This window comes from Amblyomma mixtum, chromosome 3, assembly GCF_055824585.1.
Source record: "Amblyomma mixtum isolate Tamu chromosome 3, ASM5582458v1, whole genome shotgun sequence".
NCBI lineage: Eukaryota > Metazoa > Arthropoda > Arachnida > Ixodida > Ixodidae > Amblyomma > Amblyomma mixtum.
In genome coordinates this window covers 77,997,135-78,019,506 of record NC_143014.1, presented here as the reverse complement: position 1 = coordinate 78,019,506, position 22,372 = coordinate 77,997,135, and the positions used below count along the sequence as shown (strand labels likewise).

At 43.2% G+C, this 22,372-nt stretch overlaps 1 protein-coding gene across 1 annotated transcript; it reads right to left on the bottom strand.

Moving 5' to 3' along the window:
* Positions 1–1,998: 1,998 nt before the first annotated feature.
* Positions 1,999–21,861, bottom strand: LOC149350696 (zinc finger TRAF-type-containing protein 1 homolog). Its single transcript, XM_089579810.1, has 5 exons — positions 21,511–21,861; positions 18,798–19,036; positions 8,885–9,096; positions 4,353–4,539; positions 1,999–2,370 (listed from the first exon to the last, which is right to left on the bottom strand). Exons 1-5 carry the CDS (start codon positions 21,718–21,720, stop codon positions 2,166–2,168), a joined length of 1,053 nt encoding a protein of 350 aa, XP_089435936.1. The 5' UTR covers positions 21,721–21,861; the 3' UTR covers positions 1,999–2,165.
* Between the last annotated feature and the right edge of the window lie 511 nt (positions 21,862–22,372).

The following is a 22,372-nucleotide window of genomic DNA, read 5'->3' as shown; positions in this document are numbered from 1 at the left end:
CCTTTCATGACTTTGACAAGTCAAATGAGAATTTGTTGTTGGCATTCAATACTCTTGGAAATTTTCTCAGCAACATGTTGAGCAGGCAGCGTTTAAAATATCTTGCCCTTTCGGTCATCTTTTGGTGGACGTCTGGGTTTTCTGACCATCGCTCATTTTTAAGTTATTTTATTGTTTCTATTTTGGAGTTCTCTTGAAAATTCCACACCATGTGTTGGTGGTCTGCTTCTAACCTAACCTAACCAACCTAACTTGCTGACCACATACTCAGAAATCTTCTACTATAAGCTGGGTAGAAGGGAATGTGTGCCGCCGAATTATATAGACAAGCAACAAGAAATAATACCGAGAAGTTCAAACATGTACTCAAGCCCAAAAAGGCTTCACCTACCCATGAGACCACAAGTCTAAACACAAAGCAATGAATTCGTTGACTTTTTGGTCTTTCCTTTCCCTACTCCACTTACTTCTTCAGTGTGCTCTCTTTCTCAATGACCCACACATCCTTCTGTCCACATTCATAGTCCGCCGCCGCAGTGGCTCAGTGGTTATGGTGCTCGGCTGCTGACCTGAAAGACGCGGGTTCGATACCAGCCGCGGCGGTTGAATTTCTTTGGAGGCGAAATTCTAGAGGCCCGTGTGCTGTGCGATGTCAGTGCACGTTAAAGAACCCCAGGTGGTCGAAATTTCCGGAGCCCTCCACTACGGCGTCTCTCATAGCCTTAGGCGCTTTGGGACGTTAAACCCCATAAAACAACCAACATTCATAGTCCCCCTTCTCCTTGCCGCTGCAGGCTATGTCCCAAGGTCATTGAAAAGCTGGCTTCTCGCAGCGAGAGCTCCACACTACATTCATACCTTGGTTCTGAACACAATGCAAGATGCTCCTTGACGCATTCTTTGATGTCTCCCGCAGAATATTGCAGGTTCTTTGTTCTTCATTCTTAAATTTTCCGCAGCAGAAAGTTGAAGGCCACACTCAATCATTGCTAATTCGAGTTTTCCGTACAGTGCTTCTGTTAACTGCGAAGTACAAAGCAAAATATGTGTTGAAACATTTTAAAAATGGGGTGAGTGGAAATACGCCGACACTCAGGTAAAGTCGAGCCCATGGATTATATCGAAACATTTACATCGAATAGCCGAACATGCCCTTGAAAACCTCATGCAAAAGCATAGCATTACTGTTTAGTGGAACATTCGATATATCGAACGGTGTGCTGCACCACTGCAAGTGATGCTTCTAATGGTGCTCTTCACGGGTACTTTTGGCACGTGGGGCTGCATGGCCTTGGGCACCTGCTGGCAGCACTAGTGCTCCGCAACTGCACACGAGGTAAACATGGAGTATGCTTGCATGTGGCCGTCAATCTCTCATACTCAGTTTCCATGCCACACTGTTGTCATGTGGTGAGGCTAACCCTACTAAAGCCTTGCGGCATCCTTCGCCTGTTGAGCATGGCTACCGAAGTGGTGCTGAAACCTACTTCAATTCTAATGAGATTAAAATTAAGTATATAGTATACTGGCAACAGGATTAGACACATTATGTACATAGTGGCTAGTTACAAAGCACCGTCTGCTGCAGCTTCGATGCGAAGTAGGTTAGGCCTCACCACGGCTAGAGTGTGGTATGTGGCCAGCATGCTGATGGATCGCACGTTGCAAGCAGCGCGTCACTAGTGTGGGGGCAATGTATTCTTGCTTATTCAAAGTTAGATAAGCGTGTCTAGTGCCTTTTTTTTTTTTTATAAACTGAATTATTGACATCACCCTTTTAGAGTTCAACATATCCAGGTTCGAGTGCATTTTCGATATACAGAACTATTTCGCGATCTCCTTAGCGTTCTATAAATCTGGGTTCAACTGTATTTAGGCTTATCTTCGGCTGGACACATTTAAGCCATCCCTGACATGTATGTGCACTGTGGTCTCTCCAAAAGGTGTCATCCAGAATTGATGTGTGTTAAAATGACCAAAGAAAGAAAACCAGAGCAGTAGACAGGCCAGTTCATATATTTGTATAACATATGAGGGATTGAGGAATGGCTTCAATTCATCAGTCAACGAAGGTTGTCTCCAGGTCTTCGGACTTCATACAGATCTTCAGGAAGGGTAGAAGGCAAATTTACAGCATATGAGAATCAAGACATCTGCACACTGTTTCACTTGTCCAGGTGAAACATGATGAGCCGGAAGTTGAAGGCTTTGGCAGCAAGCAGCTTGTTGCATTCAGCAGAATCAGGCAATGGCAGCGGTTGATACGGGCTCTCCATGGCAGCTTCTGTGAATTCATGCTGGTACAGGCGTGGGTTCACCTTGACGTCTCCGAAGGGGCCCTTCAGCACCATGTAGTGAATTCCCATAGGTCTACATTGCAAAACAAAACTTTTATGAAGACAGCTTTGACAACACCACTTCTCAATTAACAGCCATGCAATGAAATTAAACTTTTTTTCTTTTCTACTTTCATGCCAACAATCCTGACAACATGCTACACAGCTGCTGTACATCGAACGGGTTCATCGCTAATGCAGTTTTCAAGGGAACCTCATGAGGTTTAGTTCATCAGCATTAGTCATTTGCAGGTGGAATCCATATCAAGAGCTGGCAGTAGAAACTTCTGCCAATAGCAGCCAATTCACAAGCCCTGTCACAATGAAGTTTAATGGGAGTTTGGAAGTGCTAATACTTTATACTGATGTGCAAAAGGATGAAGCATAGCACTGCTGCTTTCCTTTCTGCTGTGCATTATTACCAAGTATGAAGCTAGATTGGGTTACCAGTACAAATGTAACTCATGCCCAAACAGTGAAGCTTGACCTGGTATACACATCAAACTTTCAACTATAGTCCTTGGAACACAGTACGAGGTCATTAAAAAGCACTATAGAGCCTGCCAATGTGCAATATCTTATAACAAGCTTTCCAGTTATGCAGTCTTCAATTAAGTTCTCAAAGCTAGTGCAACTGAGAGTAGTGCTACATCCAATTGCGGGGGTACAAATGCCACACTTTCAAATTATGACATATAATCCTAAGCGCTGTCACATAAGGCTACTCTACAAATGGACATGCTGTGCTTGCCGCCAGATCAAAAGCAAAGTGGTTTCCATAGTCCTTGACTTTTACTTCTGCTAGCTTAAAGCTTGTGCACTTGTTGAAGCTTGGTGGCCGTTACCACAATGCATGCAGCATTTCATATTTTGAGTGAAAAATGTGTGCATCATGGCCTGGACAGCAGTAGCAATATGTAATTTTCTGCAATCGCATAATCAATGTGTGATGGATTCCACCATCCTTGTGCATGCACAGTTAGATTAATATGGCGTCGCAGTGAGTACCTAACCAGAAACTGAAAATGGAACCACTTGGTGAAAAAAAGGCTGAATAAAAATTGGAACATATCAGTAAAGTCTGAAAAACTCCACACGACTGGCACTGAAATTTTCAATATTAGAAGCAATACAATATGAAAGCAAAAATCCTGACTTGTCTACCCTAGACATGGCTACTAGAGATTAACAGCAGCAAGTATATTCCACTGCAATATAAAACATGATTTCACACTGGTGGCATTGGGATACTATTTCAAGTTGTTTGCAACTGACCACTTGCATTGCCCAAAAGACAGTGCTTAATGTGAGTACCATTAGTAAACCAGTAATGAGACAAGCATAAATAAGCACGATTTTGCAAGAAAGCAATGAACCCTTTCAGAAATATTTTTGGAAATCCTGTGTACTGCCCGCAGCCGCCTGCCTACTTAGTTGTTGCAAGTTTTAGCCATTCCCGAGACAAATGCTATTTTGTCAAAGAGGGGGACATCCTCCTTATGTTTTGTATAGACTTGCAAAAAAAAATAATAATAAAATAAAACTACTGCTCTGTTAAAAAAAAAAGCAAAATACACCTCACTGCATGTCACATGGAAGACCAACGGAAATTCATTATTGCTCTTACCAGGCTTAATGTTTAATGGCAGTACACATCCGTTTCTTTATTCGCTTGAGGCGTTTTTTGTATGCCATTGTTCTTTGTTGCATTCTCTTTCCCCACAATGCAGCACAGTGACAGAAACCAAATGGCCGCTTAGTGCATTAAAATGCTAGTCAGTGTGGCACTGCAGGCGGTTAAAGTTGCCAATATTTACAAGTTAGTTCATAATGTTGATCAGGTTCCTTTTGTACCACATCCAAGGTAAACTAAAGAACAAACTCTGAACTGCTGCACTTGGAGGATTCAGCTCAGCAGAATTTCTAAGGGAGCCCACTGTACTGCCTGGCCCACACACTGCCTCAGTGCAATTAACCGACAACCCCTTCTTGACACAAAATTCACAAGTTACTCACGTTACAGCCCTGGTCTTGAGCACAAGGTGGTAGCTGAGAGTGCGTTCACAGGACTGAGTTGGATCACGCTGATTGTCATTGACACGTGCTTTTACTACCCACTGCGAGCTGAAGGCAGTGAAGCGAGAGGTCTCGTAGTACAGCTTGTGAATGAACTCGTCCGTACGGTAAGGCTTGAACTGCAAGTCTGCAGAAACAGTGGTTTCACTAAAATTAAACACTAGAACATTGGGGAACACAAAAACGATTACTTCTGGTACTTCTGCTTGAACTGTTGGTCAATTGCTTTTTTTTTATGTGCGAAGTTTTCAAGGAGAGTAGGCACATTTACCAAGGCTGATGGATTACAACTGTGACCACACACATTTTGTATATCCCGACCCCCAAGAAGGAGGAGGTTGCCAGTGTATCAAAGAAGGCATTTCCACATTATTTTGACAAGTCCAGCTTTGGCCTCTAATGACTGCTATGGCTTATTAAATGCAAACATCAGTCTCTTTGGCACTGACATGTTAATAAATTACAGAACTCCATACCTATGAGATTGTGTAGACTTTGTGTTCATTTGAAGGAATAGGCTGCTGGCAGAGATAAGTGAAAAAATATTGGTATATCCTGGTAGGTCCTCATCTATTCTGGCAGAATTTAGTGCAATACTGGTGGTTTTGTCAATAATTTACAGTTTAAATTAGCAGAGAAAGTGCGGCCATACCTGATGGTAGCGACACACTATTTTCTAATACAGTCATTTTGCCAGTAGGCAGGCTACATTGCCATAAGTGAATGCGTTAAATTTTATGAACAGGACTGACTGCAATACAAAGTCATTTTTGTTGGAATACACTTTGGGATTCTTAACTTTTTTAAAATCTTTAAAATAGTCACTGTCTGCGCAGTTTAACCCCACTTATTTTAAATAATTTTTTTAAATGTTTCTAAAAGGCAGACTGCCACTAGTATGTTAGCAACGGCACTGCCATCGGCAGAGCCACTTCCAGCAAAATATGGTGGCAGATATTGATGACAGATATCACTAGCGCTATTTTAGTGGCAATATCTTTAAACCAGATTTAAGCTATAGTTTCAAGACTAGCTATATACTATCTCACTAATGCTGCTCTCATCACCTTGGCAGCGGATAGTCGCTGCTGTGCCTCTAGCATTGGCATTTGTAAGCTTCACCTACCAAATGGGAATTGAAAATTGTTTCCAAATGTTGAGCCGGTTTCTCAGCACCACAGCTGGGCACACGTTTCTTTGGGCACAGAGATTTTGATAGCCGCAAAAAAAAAAAAAAAATCCATAAAATTCAGTAGACTGACCCTGCAGCGTTAAAATTATATGCACTTTCATTTAGCCATTCAAATGACATGGGTTGCTTCCAAAGTTCATCACAATTTCAAAGTGAGACAACAATGGTCATCAAACAGTACACAAGTACTCCGTATCAGACTTGTACGTAATGTATTACAAGTAATTGACTACTCTAATAAATTATCTTCTTTCAAATTTTTAATGCACTGATTACTTTTTGTAACGTGTTAACATTTTCTGTAATTAAATTTTTTTTTAAGGCTTCGGAAGCCTTTAATGCCTCATCGTTGTAAGCAGGAGTTGTCGACAGAAATGTCACGCTTTTCAATTGGTCGAAACAGTCGTGACGTCACAGTGCGCGAATTTCAAACGGGTCCAATTAAAGGGATCGTATAGTGATGCTCCAAGTAAGTGGGACTGAGTTTAGTTAATTGCTTAATTACTCAATTAGCCTAATTAACCTTTCTAGCCAGGCCAGATAAATAAATAAAACCGAGTAGGAAATTGGTTGAGCTCGGGAATCGAACCCCGGTCTCTGGAGTGCAAGACGAGCATGCTATCCACTCCGCCATGCCAGCTCGATGATTTGGAATGAACAAAGGCGCGTCTAGTGAATACGGTGTCTTCGCTCACTCCCATCTTCCTCCCTTCCCGTTACGGCGTGGTTTAGGTGTCCACCGAGATATGCGAGACAGATACATTTCCTTTCCTCAAAAACCAAATTACCGACGAGCAAGGCATAGAACTGAACGGGCGATGGCGTTCTATGGACTCCCTGGCAACGTTGCAAGACGCTGTCGCGTTCCACTCTTGGAGAGGAAGCTTAACATCTTAACCACACATCAGTGACGCAAGCAGCAACACCGCGCTTAAGGCTTTCGCCTCACCGCACTTTAGGTACACAAAGTGCCAAACTGAATTTTTTTTTAGAAATCCATTACTAACAATATATATATATTTCTTTTTTCGATAACCAAGTTGTAGCCAATGCTACAACTTCAAGATTCTGAACTCAGTAGCACACACTGGTGTAGCGTGGTATTCCCTCACGTTACAGGCGACAACGGCTGAACTGCATAGAAGCTACAGGTGCAAGGATGTCCGCACATGCAAGCCCGAGCAGCGTACATTTCACATTTCACCATAACGACACTGCGAAATATGTTTAGTAAGCTTCGGCTTTGTCCCTCGAAGCACAAGCAACAGCGATGCCCGGCGCTCTGCTTAACTCCGAGGTGGCGTGCAAGGCCTTCGTATGTTAAAGCAGTGGATGTCCCTCTGTGTGTGTACATTGAGATACTCTTCAGTGTCACTACTGAGGTGTTCACAAAGAAATGAGAAAAAAAATGGCCAAGAAAACTTAGGGAAAAAGAAAACCTGCAGGTGAAATTACCATCATATGTACTGCAACAGACTACAGATCACGCAAGCAGCACCGGCTCATTCTCGTCGATGTATATCTGTGCTATGCTAATAAAAGATGAATGAAAAATAATGCCACAGTAATAGACTACTTCTCTGTAATTGTTCAGTTACTTTTCACGGGCTGCTACATTTCAGACGAAGTGTTGTGCTGTGTTCGTTGTATCTGAGACACAATGCCATTGCCCTAATGCATACTTTGCAGTAGCACCGCCCGCGTTTGTAATAAGAGAGCATTCGTTATAATTGCAGCCGTTATAAGTAGGATTGGCTGTATTCATTCATATGCCTCTTTTTCTTTTTTCATTGCCAATATCCACAGAGAAGTACTAAAAAAAAAATTTGTTCCACATACCACGGTGGTGCTGCTGGAGAAACGCTTGAAAGACTGGAGTTTTTCTTTGTTCCAGCTTTCCGACTAGCTGCTCACATTGTGTAGCAGATTTCTTCACGAGTATTTGGCTCAATTTGTTTTGTTACACTCAGAGGCTCCACTATATGCGATGACAATTTTAGTTTTTTATTTTAATAGATTGCAGATTTTCTTGGTGCGACATCTTTTCTACAGTTTAGACATGTACTGCTTGGTAAAAATGAAAACAAAAAAAAAAATATGCGGTGAAAAATAAAAATCTAAGATTGTCATCAAACGTACCGTGCATTCAGAAATGCAGTGAATGTTGAATCAGTCTCTACCATGTTCTGCTGAGACTTCAGACTTTCCACAAGGTGTAGAAGATAAAAAGTTGCAGAAAGAAAAGTTCCCCAGATATAATGCTGCTGAAATTTTGTGCACTTAAGTTTGAAAGCATACCGAACACAAAAATTTGACCACAATCCATAAAAAAATGAGGAAGTTGGTGTTGAAAGCCACATTACCCCTTGAGGTTTGAAAGGCATTTGTGCACCATTAAAAAGAAAAAAAAAAGAGCAAGACTTGTCCCTTTTTTATACATGGGATATGTTTAAGGGCCTTCATTTTTGAGTAAATCCCATTTTTCCATATTTATGCACCACAACCAATTGTTAAAAATAAATCTGCAAGTTTCAAACAACATGAATTAAGACAATTTTTATCCAAAAACTTGTTTTTTCCAAAAAAGCAGCTTGCCAGCACAAACTGCTGTACACATTGTAAGGGAGCTATCTGATATTATCAGTTTATGACTTGCCCATGCATAGTAGTGTACATTAGGAAATAAAAAGTAATACCAAAGCTTGCCAAAGCAAAACTCATGTCCTGTCAGTGTTCTACAGTGCCTAGGATATTTATCTCGACAATTAACAATTCTGCTGAGACTGTTCAAAAAGTGAAAAGGACCGTTTGAAACAGTAATATACTTGGCAATGGTATTACCCTAGTTCATGCAGTAGAAGCGAAAATGTGGCATAGGTAAACCAGACCCTCAGAGGGACAAGCTCAGCTAGTTCAGCCAGCCAAGTGGGCCAGTACTGACGTTAACAAAGACAAACGAAACCCCAAAGGCTGGTGGCGGAGTTGTTCACTCCATCTTCTCGGCAGATGGTGCCACCAGTCCACGAGTCTGGCTACGCTTGTTTTTCAAAAGGCTGGACTCCAGCCACAAATGCATTGCCACACAAGCTGCACAGCAAAATCTGACTGTACAAAAATTTCAGTGTGAACAAATCAACATTCAAGAGAAAAAGCAACCCAGTTATTTGTATACTACAACCTATCTGTGGGTAAATTAGGAAAAAAATGCCAGAGAAAAGTGAGAGCACTAGCTCAAGATAAAGTAATCAAAGCAGATTTTTTGAACAAACAAAAAACACACCATTGAAAGTGATCTTCTCAACAGACAGCAGTTCAAATATGGTGTTGTACAGCATTTGCTCCTTGTGCATCTGCTGATCGATGATCTCCAGGGCTTCCATCACCTCTCCGCCCGATTTGTGAGGATGTGAGCACACTTGGGTGTGCACTTCCAGCTCATGGTACGGTCCTCTCCACTGGCAACCAATTCGACTGTACTGGCAGCGTGTCAACCTGCGTTCACATATGCCTCTCTCACAAAACAAGCATAGGTCAGGCAAGGTACAAGCTTAGCACTTGCCCATACGATAAATAATTCACAACTTCTATAAAAAGTGCTGACTGTACATCACGCCACATTTTGCAGGGAAGCAAGCACAACTTTCTCCACTAAACTACCAATTTTGTACAAAAACAGCCGCACTTTATCATTTTTGTTTGTTTTCTTATTTATCTATTTACATATCTACATTTGCCCACTGGGCAATTATAGCGGGGGTAGCACTATTACCAGTGAAATATGAAAAAGACAGCACACTAGTAAGTACCCCCACAAAAGCAATCACCATTTCAGTATAGGGACAATTTGCATTGCAGGTAAGTTGCGAAATTGGTTCTAGACCAGAGCACCCTCGTATGGAGACAATATAAGCAAGCATTATGAATGCAAACTGTGTTGTCGTTTTGGTCAGCGCTGTAAGCCTGCCTCCTAGGAGGCAGGTTTCCTTCAAGTCAGCCTGCTATGTCAGGCACAATCATACAGGTCTAAGACAGGCCATTTGTACAATAAAATAGCCAAACCTCACCACAACAAAGCAGAACCCGAAGCAAAATTCATTCGTTATATTTAGTACTTGACACAGAAAGTAGCACACGTAAATCTGCAAAAGACACACAAATGCTAAACAGCACTGTGGTCTCCGAATATGTGAATACAAAACTTGCACCCCAGAATACACCCGTCTACTCTTAACTTTCACCACAGAAGCAATTATAAAATTTGGAGCACCTGTTCACATACAGATTATGCAAGTGAGATAACTGTAATGTTTGGAAGCTTGTGCTTATAATTACAAGGACGGAACAAAAACAAACCACTTCCACTGTAACCAATACATCATCAGACCACACATTACTATAGTTTCATTCTGGAACACCCACTGATATGAAGCACGGCGAACTAAACCTTACCTTACCTTAGTGATGCTTGGTTATTTTGATACATTAGTTTTCATTGTAGCAACGTTCAAATCTGCTTTCAGTACTAGTTTCTTCATAGTCCCCTTGTGCACCACTACAAACCTCCCAACACAATTTAAAATACTGAAAACCTCTCTAGAAGTTGCATGCTGTAAGTATGCCAGGCAATTTACACAAAATTTTTAGAAAGTTTGCAAATGCAAACATGACAGTTTGAAAACTTTACCACGAACATTAAGCCAATATAGCTGTAAATGGCAGCAGGCTAAACTGACATTTTTCAAAGTTCTAATGACGTACTGTCACAAAGGAGAGTGTAAAATCTCGGTGCCACACTGCATGTTGATTGTAAGGAGCGCCCCCTTTTTTTTTGTTTCCTTTGTTTGAGCCTATTTGCAACAATAAAAGAAAGGTCGACGTAAAAGGTCCCACTGCACAGCTTTAGGGTGCCCCTGGCCCCTTTTATACATACAAAATTTAGATGAGAAACCGGGCATAAATAACAGCTGTATTAAAATAAACAAAAGTTGCACACCGCTTTACCTCTCAATAGAAAACAAGACAAGATGAAAATAACAATATGACAGCACTGCAAGAGACTATACAAGGGATCACACAAGAGGCAAATTTCAATCCCGTCATAATTTGAATATCAATCGTTCGATGACGTTCTACGTCACACCTGCGGTAAGTCAGGACGTTCCACGTCCGCCGCTTATGAACGTGGGTGGCGCTGATGAACACTCTCAAGGTTAGGTTACATGTAAAACATAAATACCCCCGAAAGCAGAAGATTTGACAGCCGTCGCCGCAGCTCAGAGGTAGAGCACCGGACGCGTAATTCGGAGGTCGTGGGTTCGGATCCCACCGGCGGCATGTGGTTGTTTTTTCTTCTGCTTTTCTAATCAATTAGCATTAAGCGATAACATATTCAGTAATATTCTAAATTCCACAAATAAAATAAATAATTAACAAAAATCCCCTGTGCCCCTTGGTTTCTGTGGCTGTTGGCTTCTGTCATATTTATAACGAGCCCCTCATTCCCCTTCCCTTATTTGCTTAAATGCTGGCATCCAGTTAGGCACTGGTACCGTTCCAGACTGTTGAACATTATTTTAGTTTCCTTCATATTAATATTTAGTCCCACTGTTAAACCTTTGAGAGTTTAAGTCCTCCATCATGGCCTGCAATTCAACCTCCGAGTTACATAGCAAATTGGAGATTACCAGGGTTTTCTCTATTTTTCTCAATTCAACCCTCTGAATACCTCTTGTGACCATGCGGTGAATAGCACTGCACAGATTTTCTCCTTGCCCAACACCCTTCCTGACTGGTATTTTATCACTTTTCCTGTGGAGGTCGACAGTTGCTGTGCAGTCCCTGTAGATATTTTCTAGTACCTTTACTTCCACACCCTTGCTATGCAATGCCTGCACGACTGCCGATGTTTCTATTGAATCAAATGATTTCTCGTGATCTATAAAGGCTATGTATATGCGCTTGTTGTATTCTGCGCATTTTGCTGTTTTTTGATGGATGGTATGAAAGTGGTTCATTGTCAAGTACCCTATTCAGGAACCAGCTTGGCCGAAGTCTGAGGTTTCCCCAATTACAGGGTCTGTCCTGAAAGTAATGAGACAAGTCGCGGCGTGGCGCGTGCATGCGCTAGATCGGGAAACCACTTTTGGGGGAAGGAGGGGGAATCTTCAGCTTCATAATGCAAAGACCTCAGTTGGCTTTGAGCAAGTCAAGCGTGAGGACTTGTTCGAATGTGTACCCCTGTTTCGTCGCTGCATCAAGGAAACCATGGAGCGAATGTTCGAACAGCGCTATGCGGTGAAGTTTTGCAATAAACTGAGTAAATCACCTACCAAGACATTCGACAGCATGTTGTAATGATGCAATGACCAGATCGCAAGGGTTCCAATGCCACAATGCATTTACAAATGGCCATGAAGATGTTCAGGATCACACAGTCCACATTACCATTCGTAACCGTCATCGACGGGTGCCCGGACCGTTGCTCGCTGTGAACGTCTTCACGACCATTTGTAAATGCTTTGTGCCATCAGAACACGCGACCTGGACATCGCATCGCTCCCACATGCTGTCTTGATCACGTCGATTGACTCGGTAGGTGACTTACTCAGTTTATTGCAAAGCTTCACCGCGTAGCGCTGTTCCAACGTTCGCTCCATGGTTTCCTCGACGCAGAGACGAAACATGGGTACACGCTCGAAGACGTCCAATCGCTTCGCCTGCTCGCAGCCTACTAAGCTCGTCACATTGTGAAGCTGAAGGCTCCCCCTCTTTCCCCCAAAAGCACTTTACCAATCTAGTGAATGCGCGTCACGCCGCGACTTGCCTCATTACTTTCAGGACAGACCCTGTATATTAGGGATTACCTTTATAAATACCTTGTAAACAACAGATATTAAGCTAATCAGTCCATAATTTTCCAAGTCTTTCACGTTCAGTTTCTTGTGGACTAGAATAATGTTGGCATTCGTCAGTGTTTCTGGTACGCTTGAGGCTGCATTGCTTGCAAGCCTTTCCAACCTTCTGCATTTGTCACCTGTGGGACATCCATTTCTGGACAAGTAGCATACGCATCACACAGCTCAAAAACTGCCGTTTCACTTTCAATCTTGTTCACTGTTCTCTACCACATGGCATGGTACCAGGAAGCTGTGCTTTTGATGAGAGGTGGCATCAATATAGTTCACAGTTAGGTGTTGGGCTTTACAGTTTAAACCGAAAAAATACCTATAAAAGTACAGCGAATTCAATTTTCAAAATTCAGTTTTAACCAAAAAAGGTCAGTATCCGTGACATGCGCAATGCACTTGGCTAGCTACTGAGTAGTCGTTACACTCAGTCAAAGAATAAAATAACAAGGTACAGAAGCAAGCGGCGTGGTGAGACTGCGATACTATTGAATTAGGTAGCACAGATGTATGCTTTCAGACATTAAGTTGCTGTCTTACATGCCTCTACAGACTGGGAGGCTCTGCTCTTCACCGAAAAAACCCTGGGGCTGTTTACTGTCATGCTTAGACACATAGTTAAGTAGGTTTCTCCGCTGCATGTGTATACAGCATGCATAAGCGTCACCAAAAAGTGTTGTCTTGTTTACTGCAACGGTTCGGTGGCAGTTCTATCACTGCAGTCAGCACGCGGACTACTTGATGCCCTGCCCCCTCGCTCAAACCAGAACAACAACCCAACAATAACATAACCAAGTTTCAGAAGCAAACTTCAATTAGTGTTTTTTCTGATGGTTCCATCATTTAGCTGTGCTGACTTTTTAAATGATGATACCACTTCCTTCTAGAAGCACATGCAGCTGCATGCACAACCATCTGTGCACTGATTACTGGTAGATCGACTGCTTGTGTTAACAAAATGGCCAAGATACACTCCCGACTTTTGACTGCACAGAAATACCACATTATATCACCAAAGAAAGAAAGGTAATTCATCTGTAGAAAATAATATTCACTGGAAAACAAAACCTGCACTCTAATATAAACACCGAAAAAAATCTTCCAAATTTTCAAAAAATACTGAAAAGTCCAAACCATACAAATAGTGCAAGTGCTCCAAAGAAACGAGCGTTAATCTTGCATACGGTCACTCAAAAGTAGTTTCTTCACATCAACTAAGCCAGGACTTAACGGGTAGTGGTGGATAATTTGATTTCAGTCTTGATGGCATTTCCAGAGCCTCTGACAGATGCTCAGCAATGAGCATTGTTTTGGCATTTAAGCTGTTAAAGAGACCCCGAAATGATTTCGGTGGCCATATCCTAATGCAACAAATCTATAGCGATAGTATTTGCGAGTATTCGAATCGAATGCAAAAGCTCCGAGTGCACCCTATAATTTACCAATAATTCTTTAAACTCGTTGCTTGCAACCGATTATTAGGGCGACGCCTCATTGCGCATTCTTAGCCGCCTCTAGACCCACCCACCAGCGTAGAGTGCGGAATTTGGGCGAGCCTTTTCATTGGGTGTGCCAAAGTGATGTGGGCAGGCTGGGGTGCAGCGGTGTGCAGTCCCAACCTGTTTTTTTTTTTTTAATGGTGCATCGGCGTGTACAATTTGAGGGGGAAGAGAAGAAGCATCTTCTTAATCACCGATAACCATGGTGCACACGAAGCTGTTGCCGATATCTTCGGTGTTAATGAAGACAGCATAAAATCTTTGCAGCATGGTAATGAGTGACGGAATACTGATTGCTCTTGCATCCGTCCTAAATTCAGTAAATATCATTTCATGGTCCCTTTAACTCTTTCCCTACCTTTATCTTAAAAAAAAAGTGCAAACCAGACAACCGCAAAAAGAAAAGGAAGACTACTTGAGTCGCCGTCTTCCTTCCCTTTTGGTGGTTTGTGTCTGGTTTGCGCTCCCCTTTTGAGATGAATAATGTGCAACTCGCCACCTTCCCTACCGCGGCCATTGAGAACCATTGAGCATCGTTTGCCCACTAACGATGACTTCGTGCACCGAATTCAGAACCTTCCATGTTGCTTACGGGCATGCTGTGTATCTGGCTTGTAGTTGGAGAACTCTTTAGCGCTGTATTTTTTTTCCCTTGCAAAGCGGAATGTTTTGAACATGCTCTGAGGGCATGGTAGCGTCAAAGTCGCTTGGAAGTCTCCGCATGCGCAACGTGCACCCCAAAACGTCACCAATTTCAGGACTCCACTTTGTCTCAGACTGATTTTATTAACAAACCGAGCAGCAACGAGTCAGAAGGTGCCGTCTTTTAGCCGGGATTCAGTTCCAACATCGGTAACGATGGAAACCAGCTTGGAACACAGGCGGCCGCGCTCCGGTGCCCAACTATAGGGTTTCCAGTTATTGTTTTGTAGCAAGAATACAATTCAAGATGGAGCTTTGATTTTTTCATAAATAGTGGCCAGTAGAATACAAAACGTTTTGCATGCTTCAGAAAATTCTTAAAATTTTTTTTCTTTTTATATACAACGTTGTCTTTCTAAGTTTTGTTCAATTTTTCCAACTCTCAGATTTGCCAACAAAAAATTTTTCATTTGCAACATGCAATTTGTTATTCAAACTCACATGCCCAAAAATGCACATTTACTTAGCAATGTTTTCGTGTACTATATAAAATTTTAAATGCAATAGTTTTCACAGAAAAAAAAAAAAGCTATTAAAACCTACAAAAAAGTCATTTTCCCCACAGTAGGGAAAGAGTTAATGTTATGCTATACATTTTTGTTGTATGCACATGAAACTGAGCACAAGTGTTCTCGCGCACTGTTCAGCTATCGCTCATCTGACAGCCTGTGCTAGCTACAAAAGACTGCTTGTATACGCCCGTTACACACAGTAAGGTTGCCTGCTTTGCGGCCTGCCAAGTAGCAGGAATAAATGTTCCTTGATGCCAAACATGGCAATTTTATCTGTGTTAAAAGTGATTTGATTTTGCTCCTTGTAGTCTCAACAACAGATGAACTGCTCAATTTGCCAAATGCACTACATTGTATGAAGTTGGGGCTCAGAGAAGAGATTGGAATTCACTTTCATCTGCAATAAGACTTGTTTAAAAGTTTTTGGAATACTATGTTTACTATAAGTTGTGACACTACTATATTTTCTATGGGACATACCAGAATGAGCTTCTCAAGTTCGCAACACACAGCTGCAAATGCCCAGTCAGGCTGCTTTAGAGCCGAAGAGCAGCTGATTGAGCACATCTTCAACTTTGAGAGTGGCTGAGCACCTCCTTTGTCCGAATAATTGTACCACACACCCAGAAGAAAAACATTCAGATCCAAAAAAATTTTACCCATGTTACAAGAAACTATAAATGAAGTACACAGCAAACATTATGGTGCACAGGGCAAGCCTCTGCTTCACCACTTCGTGTAAATGCCTTGCCACATGACTAATGCTAACTTTATGGCCGAAGCACAAAGAATGGAATAAATATTCTAGGTGGTCTGATAAACACACATAATCATATATATATATATTGTAGATTGTTTTGCCACAGCACAGCTAAGCAAAGCAAGAAATGATCCCTCGCTGGAATGTTTTTTCTTCTGTTCGTTCTAGATTTCGTGAATAAATATTTTAATGCTGCATCACTAATCAATGGCAGTGTTTTAATGAACAGTCTAAGAAGATGGAGAATACGGAACAATGTATTTAATATGCCTAGCAGTTTCATTAAAGAAGTACCAAGAAACAAATCAGTAAGCAGGAGCACCCACTGCTTGGCTGACATGGCTATGTACTTATAGCACTAATCTGGATCACACTGCCACAAATGGCACATTCCCACTATTCAGCACAAAAATGCAAGGGCTTCACTTAAAAATTGGCAGTGGCTGAGCTCTGCTATGCCAGGATATACGTAGCGTAAGCGGCTAACTGCCAAGCGGCAACCTCGGGGCCTGAGGAATTGTGGTTGAGGTTGTCCAGTATTCTCCGTCGACTGGCAGAGTGCACTATATCAACCGCATGTCCCGTGCATTATTATATACGCATGGTGCGCCCTCCTCGCGCATGCGCAGTAGCGCGCGGCAGTCGTAAACACAGCGGCGGGCGCACGCGGCTCCGGCGCGTCTGCCTAGACTGTGACGTCACGCCTCTGGAATGCGCCGACCGGCGGAGCGTCGGAGAGGAGTGCGCACGCCGGCGGCGGCGAGGGCGACGCAGATGCGCCTCTCGTGACGTCACGCGGCTGCCGCGCATGCGCAGTATGGTCGGCGCAGAGGGGACGCGAAGCTCCTTCCAATCCACGTAGTGTAGCTTACGCTACAAAATACTGCGATGCCAACAATGCACATAGAGCACAGAATGTTCCTCTGATAACTAGGACCATAAAAAAAAAAGGACACACAAGCACAGTTTGTGTGTTCTTTTTTTCCATCCCCCTTCAATCACACTGTGCTTATAATCACGAACCAAAGCCAACTAGCCTGACATTGCTTTTTAGTCTCTATCACAGCGGATACCACCTATAACTTTCTCAAGAAAGGTTAAGCACCATAAACACAAATGGGCACAGCAGAGGTGCTTTAATGATGAAGGAAATGTGCCTAAATGGGTATAAACAGCAGTGAATACGGTTGAGACATTGTAACGAGTCTAAACACCAGCTTCAGAAAGGAAATTACCTATGTATAAAACAGTTTTCAGTGTCCCTTTATGATCTCATGTTCAACTCAAAACAATTCCATTAAGTACTTGTAATGAACATGTAAATGCAGGCAGTGGGTTTTGTACCACTAACTGTATAAGAGAGGTTTTCAGAGCTCATGACATAACTGCTAGCGTCAGCAATCAAAACTCAGTGATACCATCTTGCGAGCACCCAAACGTGGGCAGCCGTGTGAAAGCAGCATGAATATGGCAACACTAAAACATTGCACAACTGCCTGTGCAGACCTAAAAAAAAAAAAAGTGTATAGATGGGTGTGCTTTTTCCAGCCAATCGGTGTGTGCACGATGATTGGCACATGCATATGAAAACCATTATCATAGAAATAGTGAATCTATTCACTGCATGGCATCCTGTATGGAAGAGGTGATAAAGCTATCAGCCATCACCTCTGCAGTCTCAATCTTCATTGAGCCAATGGCAATCCAGCTCATTGCGAATCAACCATTGATATTTTTTTTCAATGGCTACAGAGTTTGATAACTATCACCACAATGAGGGTTCATGAATGACCTTAGAGATTTCACAGGCTGCTGAAAGCAGCACTGGACTCACTATATATAAAGAGAAATAAAATATAAAAAGTTACAAAAGGCAAAAACTTACATTAGCTGTAGTACATGTGCACTCATTCAAATCAATTCTTCAGAAATGACTGCTTTGCAAGATGCCAATTAAATATGCCACAGCACATGCACACTGCCAAATGACTACTGGAATACGTCATATGGTAGTGACATGCATGGACAACCTGAAGTCCACAGGCGTCACCTGAGCGTACGTCTGAGAATGAGGTATTATACATACTTGCTGTTCAATGCATATTTTCCCTCAAGGAAACAGCATGTACCGGCTGTTTTACTCTTAAGAGGGTAAGTGGGAGCACAAGGCCACCGCCCTTTGCGAAGCGCTGCCGCTGATGGCTGAAAAAATCGACAAGAAAGGTGCAAGCACAATAACCATGGCCTGCTGTCGCCCATTCTCGCCGGATCTCGGTGGCAGCGGTTCTCAAAGCCTGGCAGCAATGTGCTCCCAGTTTTCCTCTAAGTATGAAACATCTTGTACCTTCAAGACAAAATCTGAACTTTTCACCTTTGCCAAGGGCACTACCCCACACCCCCTCGATAAAAGTACCCCAGATAGCGCATTTCCAAGAGCACCCACTTCCCAGTCCACATGTCCCTTAGAAAACAGGCCCGCTTGGATGGCACCCAATTTAGTCAGCAGAGGAAAGGGGCAGTTTTCTGCACCAACAGCAATGCTGATGCAATTAACTTGGGAGAAAGACCCTTGTACAGCTACCTCTGCAAAAAGAATCATAAGATGAACACACCACTAGTGCGACTAAATTTTTTAGCTGTTACACCCAATGAAACCATGTCACAATGCCATAACTACAGCCATTAACACCCCCCCACCCTTTATTTTTCTTGGCAATCATTTTGCAAATGCCATCTGCTGCAAATCAGGTCCGAACACCAGCCTTATAACAAAGCAGGGGAAAAAGACAAATGAATACACTTGATTTAGACGCACCGTTCTTCGCAGAGTTCGGCTTCGTGGCGCTCTATCTGTGCCCTTGGAAGTTCACTGCCGCAGAACACACATTCGGTGGGCAGTTCACAAACTGCCTTCTCAACAGCAAGGTTGCGTGAGCAGAGCTCACGGCTGATGACTGTCCTGCAGTTGGGGCAGGTGGCGGTCTCGTCACGGAGACGCGCATCTGCCAGGAGGTGAGTAAAACAACCGGCACACATCAAGTGGCCGTTGGTGCACTGCAAAACCACAGCAGGGAGACGAGAATCACCATTGGTGCTCGGGCAGCAGAACTCTCTCCTTCTGGGAACCTGTTAGAACACCTTGCAAGGGGGAAAAAAACTGCGGCAAGAGGCAAGACAATTGCACAATGAAGCCCAGAACCAGCCTGGGGCACTTACCGCACCCAAATGCAGCACCATAACACTCGGAACACAAATGCACCACACATTAAAAAGATAACACACACACACACAACACATCAAAATTATTGCTGAACATAATCAAGTCCTGGGAGAAAAGCTGCGGCAACACTTATAGCACACTGGCTGCCAACAGTCAATTGGGTTAGTGTCACAGGCGCGCAGACACATGCAAGCTCCCCAGCTGGGGTAAGTGCGCTCGACTGGGTCTTCTTGCCTACAAACCTGAAAGAGGCAGAAAAATAAGAGAAAGCTGAATTACTAGGAGTGCACATGAAAACCATAATTGCAGCTTCATGACTTACCTATGCCACTTTACCTGAACCCACAAAATGTCAAAAAAAGGGGGTCCCAAAGCCTGCTCATGCTATTCAGCCCCTTACAATGCTCCTTGACACAATGAAATGTGCCACTTGCAACATTCCAGTACTCAGTTTGATCCTGCTCTTCATATTAGTCCTAGAAATAAGCTTTTGGTTCTGCATATTCCAGACAAACATCTCATGGGAACAGAAAACTGGGCAAGTTGGAACGGATTCATCTTAAAGCAGCGCGATAAACAGGACGAGAGAAAGAAACAAGAGACTTCCTGGGTTCTTTGCGCTCATGTCGTCTCTTGTTTCTTTCTCTCGTCCTGTGTATCGCGCTGCTTTAAGATGAAACATCCCATGTTCATGCTACCTCAATGCAAAGAAATCAATAATCTTTTCCAGGACTTGGCAGAGGTGTTGTGGCTTTCATTCTTTACGTGCCTGTTAAAGGTGGTCATTTTATTAATAGTACATTGACAGCCATTACTACCTTCGATAGGCTTCAACATCGCTTCAATGTAGATGTAGCTGGCTGTTTTTCCAATGCTTGTACAGCAAACATTAGAAACCACAGCAACTGAACACTACCCCAGGTGCCTTCACTTTGTTATTCAACTGCATATGTCCAATAGCTGAACCTGAAATGCATTTCTGGGCGTCAGTCCATTGTTATGGCATTGAGCAAACAGGCACACACACCACGAATTCTATATCTTGCTTACAGCAGCAGCCAGAGGGGAGTTGTCTCAGAGGCACACAGGTATCCTTCCTGGGCAAAATTCCATGCTGGTCATGTTCCAGTGTGTACTTTTCTCCTTGCATTAAATATTCTTTCCCCAGCTCAGACAATACTTACCATTTGAAGTGAGGCACCAACCTCAATGTATTCAAATATTTCAAACTTCCCAATGGAAGCACATGAATGAAATGTCCCCGAGTATACTACTCACAACTGAACCACACTCACGAGTCATCAGATCACAATGCAAACAGTGCATATATGCAACACTGCCTGCTAATAAATTTATGTGTGCCATATTTGAAGGGGCTGTATGGAAATTGACTACAGTTTTGACATTAGCCGTCGCGAATGCTGCCTTCTTTTGCTAAGGCAGCATTGCATAGGCAACCTATACAACAGAACCAACACCGAGTGTATGCTTTGGTTGTGTTTATTGCAGCACCAGTGAACTTTACAGCTCTGTACATACAATCCGTGTGTGTAATAGCTGCAACCATGGGAAGCATGTCTTCATGTAGGCCAGTGCATCTTCTGAACAGGTGGGAGTGCTTGTGATGGCAGAAGTCCGATGCATACTCGCTACATAAGGTCCTTCAGTCCACGCAGATTTTCCGCACAGAGAACTCAACACCGAGCGCAGAATCAAGTCACTGCTAAAATTGGATTGCCAGCAATTCTACGAACTTAGCCACATGCAGCCTGGTTCGCAAAACGGCAAAGAGATCAGGCACAAAGCTGCGGCTATATAGTTATGACAACAGCTTGTCGAACATTGTATGCTACCACGAAAGACAATGCACCGACATTAAATGCTGTCAAACATTAACACCATATTGTAAAAAAGTGTTCTCCAACTCACACCAGCGATGTCAAAACTTATTTACAGTACGCAAAAATATCAAGCGTGGCTGTATTTCGTACGATCTGAATGAACAGAAAAGAAGCGTTATGTACGTCGTCAACAATGAAACGTATGTCAAGACAAAAGACGGGGAGGCAAAAGGGGGGAAAAAAAGACCCAATACATATCAACACATGTATATACACAAATACACAGTGAGGCATCGGATCACCTCTACAACGCAACGCTAATATGCCGCCCCATTCTGCAACAAAACACTTCGTCGAATGAGAGAACGTGGAGCGCGGCGTTTATTCGGCCGCGACGTTCACAAGGGCGGGAGGAAGCTGTTACCAAGCCCGGGATTGGATCTGCGATCAGCTGATCTCCCACGTACCTGATAAATGGCGGAGCGGGGCAGGTCCAAGCAGACGGCGCAGCAAAGAATGCCGCCCAGCCTGTGCTCCAATTTGTCAGACTTGCCAAGCATTCTTTCGCCTGCCTTGAAGCGCTTCTTGGCGGGTCCTTCATTTTCAACCAGGCACTCGTCGCTGGTTGATTCTGCCAGCTCGGAGCCCGAAACGGAGCTACCAGTTTCGTCAGCCATTTTGCCTGTCTTCTGTGGGGATGCCGTTTGTTTTGATCGAGACGGACGGAACGACGGAACCAGCTGTTATATCTACGTCACACTTCTGCCGTCCAATAGAATCACCGAGAGGGTATCACGTGGCCTCGCTAAGCCAGTGATGGACAGGCTGGGAGAATTACGCAAGGTCTTTCCTCCCCGCCGCTCTTTTTTACTGATGTTGCCAATGTCCCTGCACATTAGGGCGGGTCCAGACGAGTTGCTCAGCGTGCGCGCTGTGATACAGGCGGTTGTCAGTCCGCGGATGAGTGACCGTGGCAACAATACAGAAAGTTCCGTGTAATCTTTAATTTCCTCTGCGATGAACTCGGATCACTCGCATTCAAAGTGCGTTTTCCAGACGAGCCATGCAAGGTTTCAAGGTCGTTTGCCAAGCGGTGGCTCTAGCGGTTGTTAAATTAATTTAGGTTTTTGAGGAAAGGAAATGGCGCAGTATCTGTCTCGCATATCTCGGTGGACACCTGAACCGCGCCGTAAAGGAAGGGAGGACGGTAGGAGTGAAAGAAGAAAAAAAATGCAGATGCAGTTTCATTAGTTTCATCAATAATCGCGCGCATACACGCTTGCAAACTTAAATATCAGAGGCGCGCTTAAAAATTAACGCCATTACCAG

Bases quoted from the DNA above. Each gene is read 5' to 3' on its own strand.
- LOC149350696 (XM_089579810.1), bottom strand. From the start codon at position 21,720: ATGGCTGACGAAACTGGTAGCTCCGTTTCGGGCTCCGAGCTGGCAGAA. The intron at 19,037-21,510 runs GTACGTGGGAGA...GTGGTTTTGCAG, and splicing joins CCCGCTCCGCCATTTATCAG to TGCACCAACGGCCACTTGAT. The intron at 4,540-8,884 runs GTGTGTTTTTTG...CTGTTTCTGCAG, and splicing joins TGAGAAGATCACTTTCAATG to ACTTGCAGTTCAAGCCTTAC.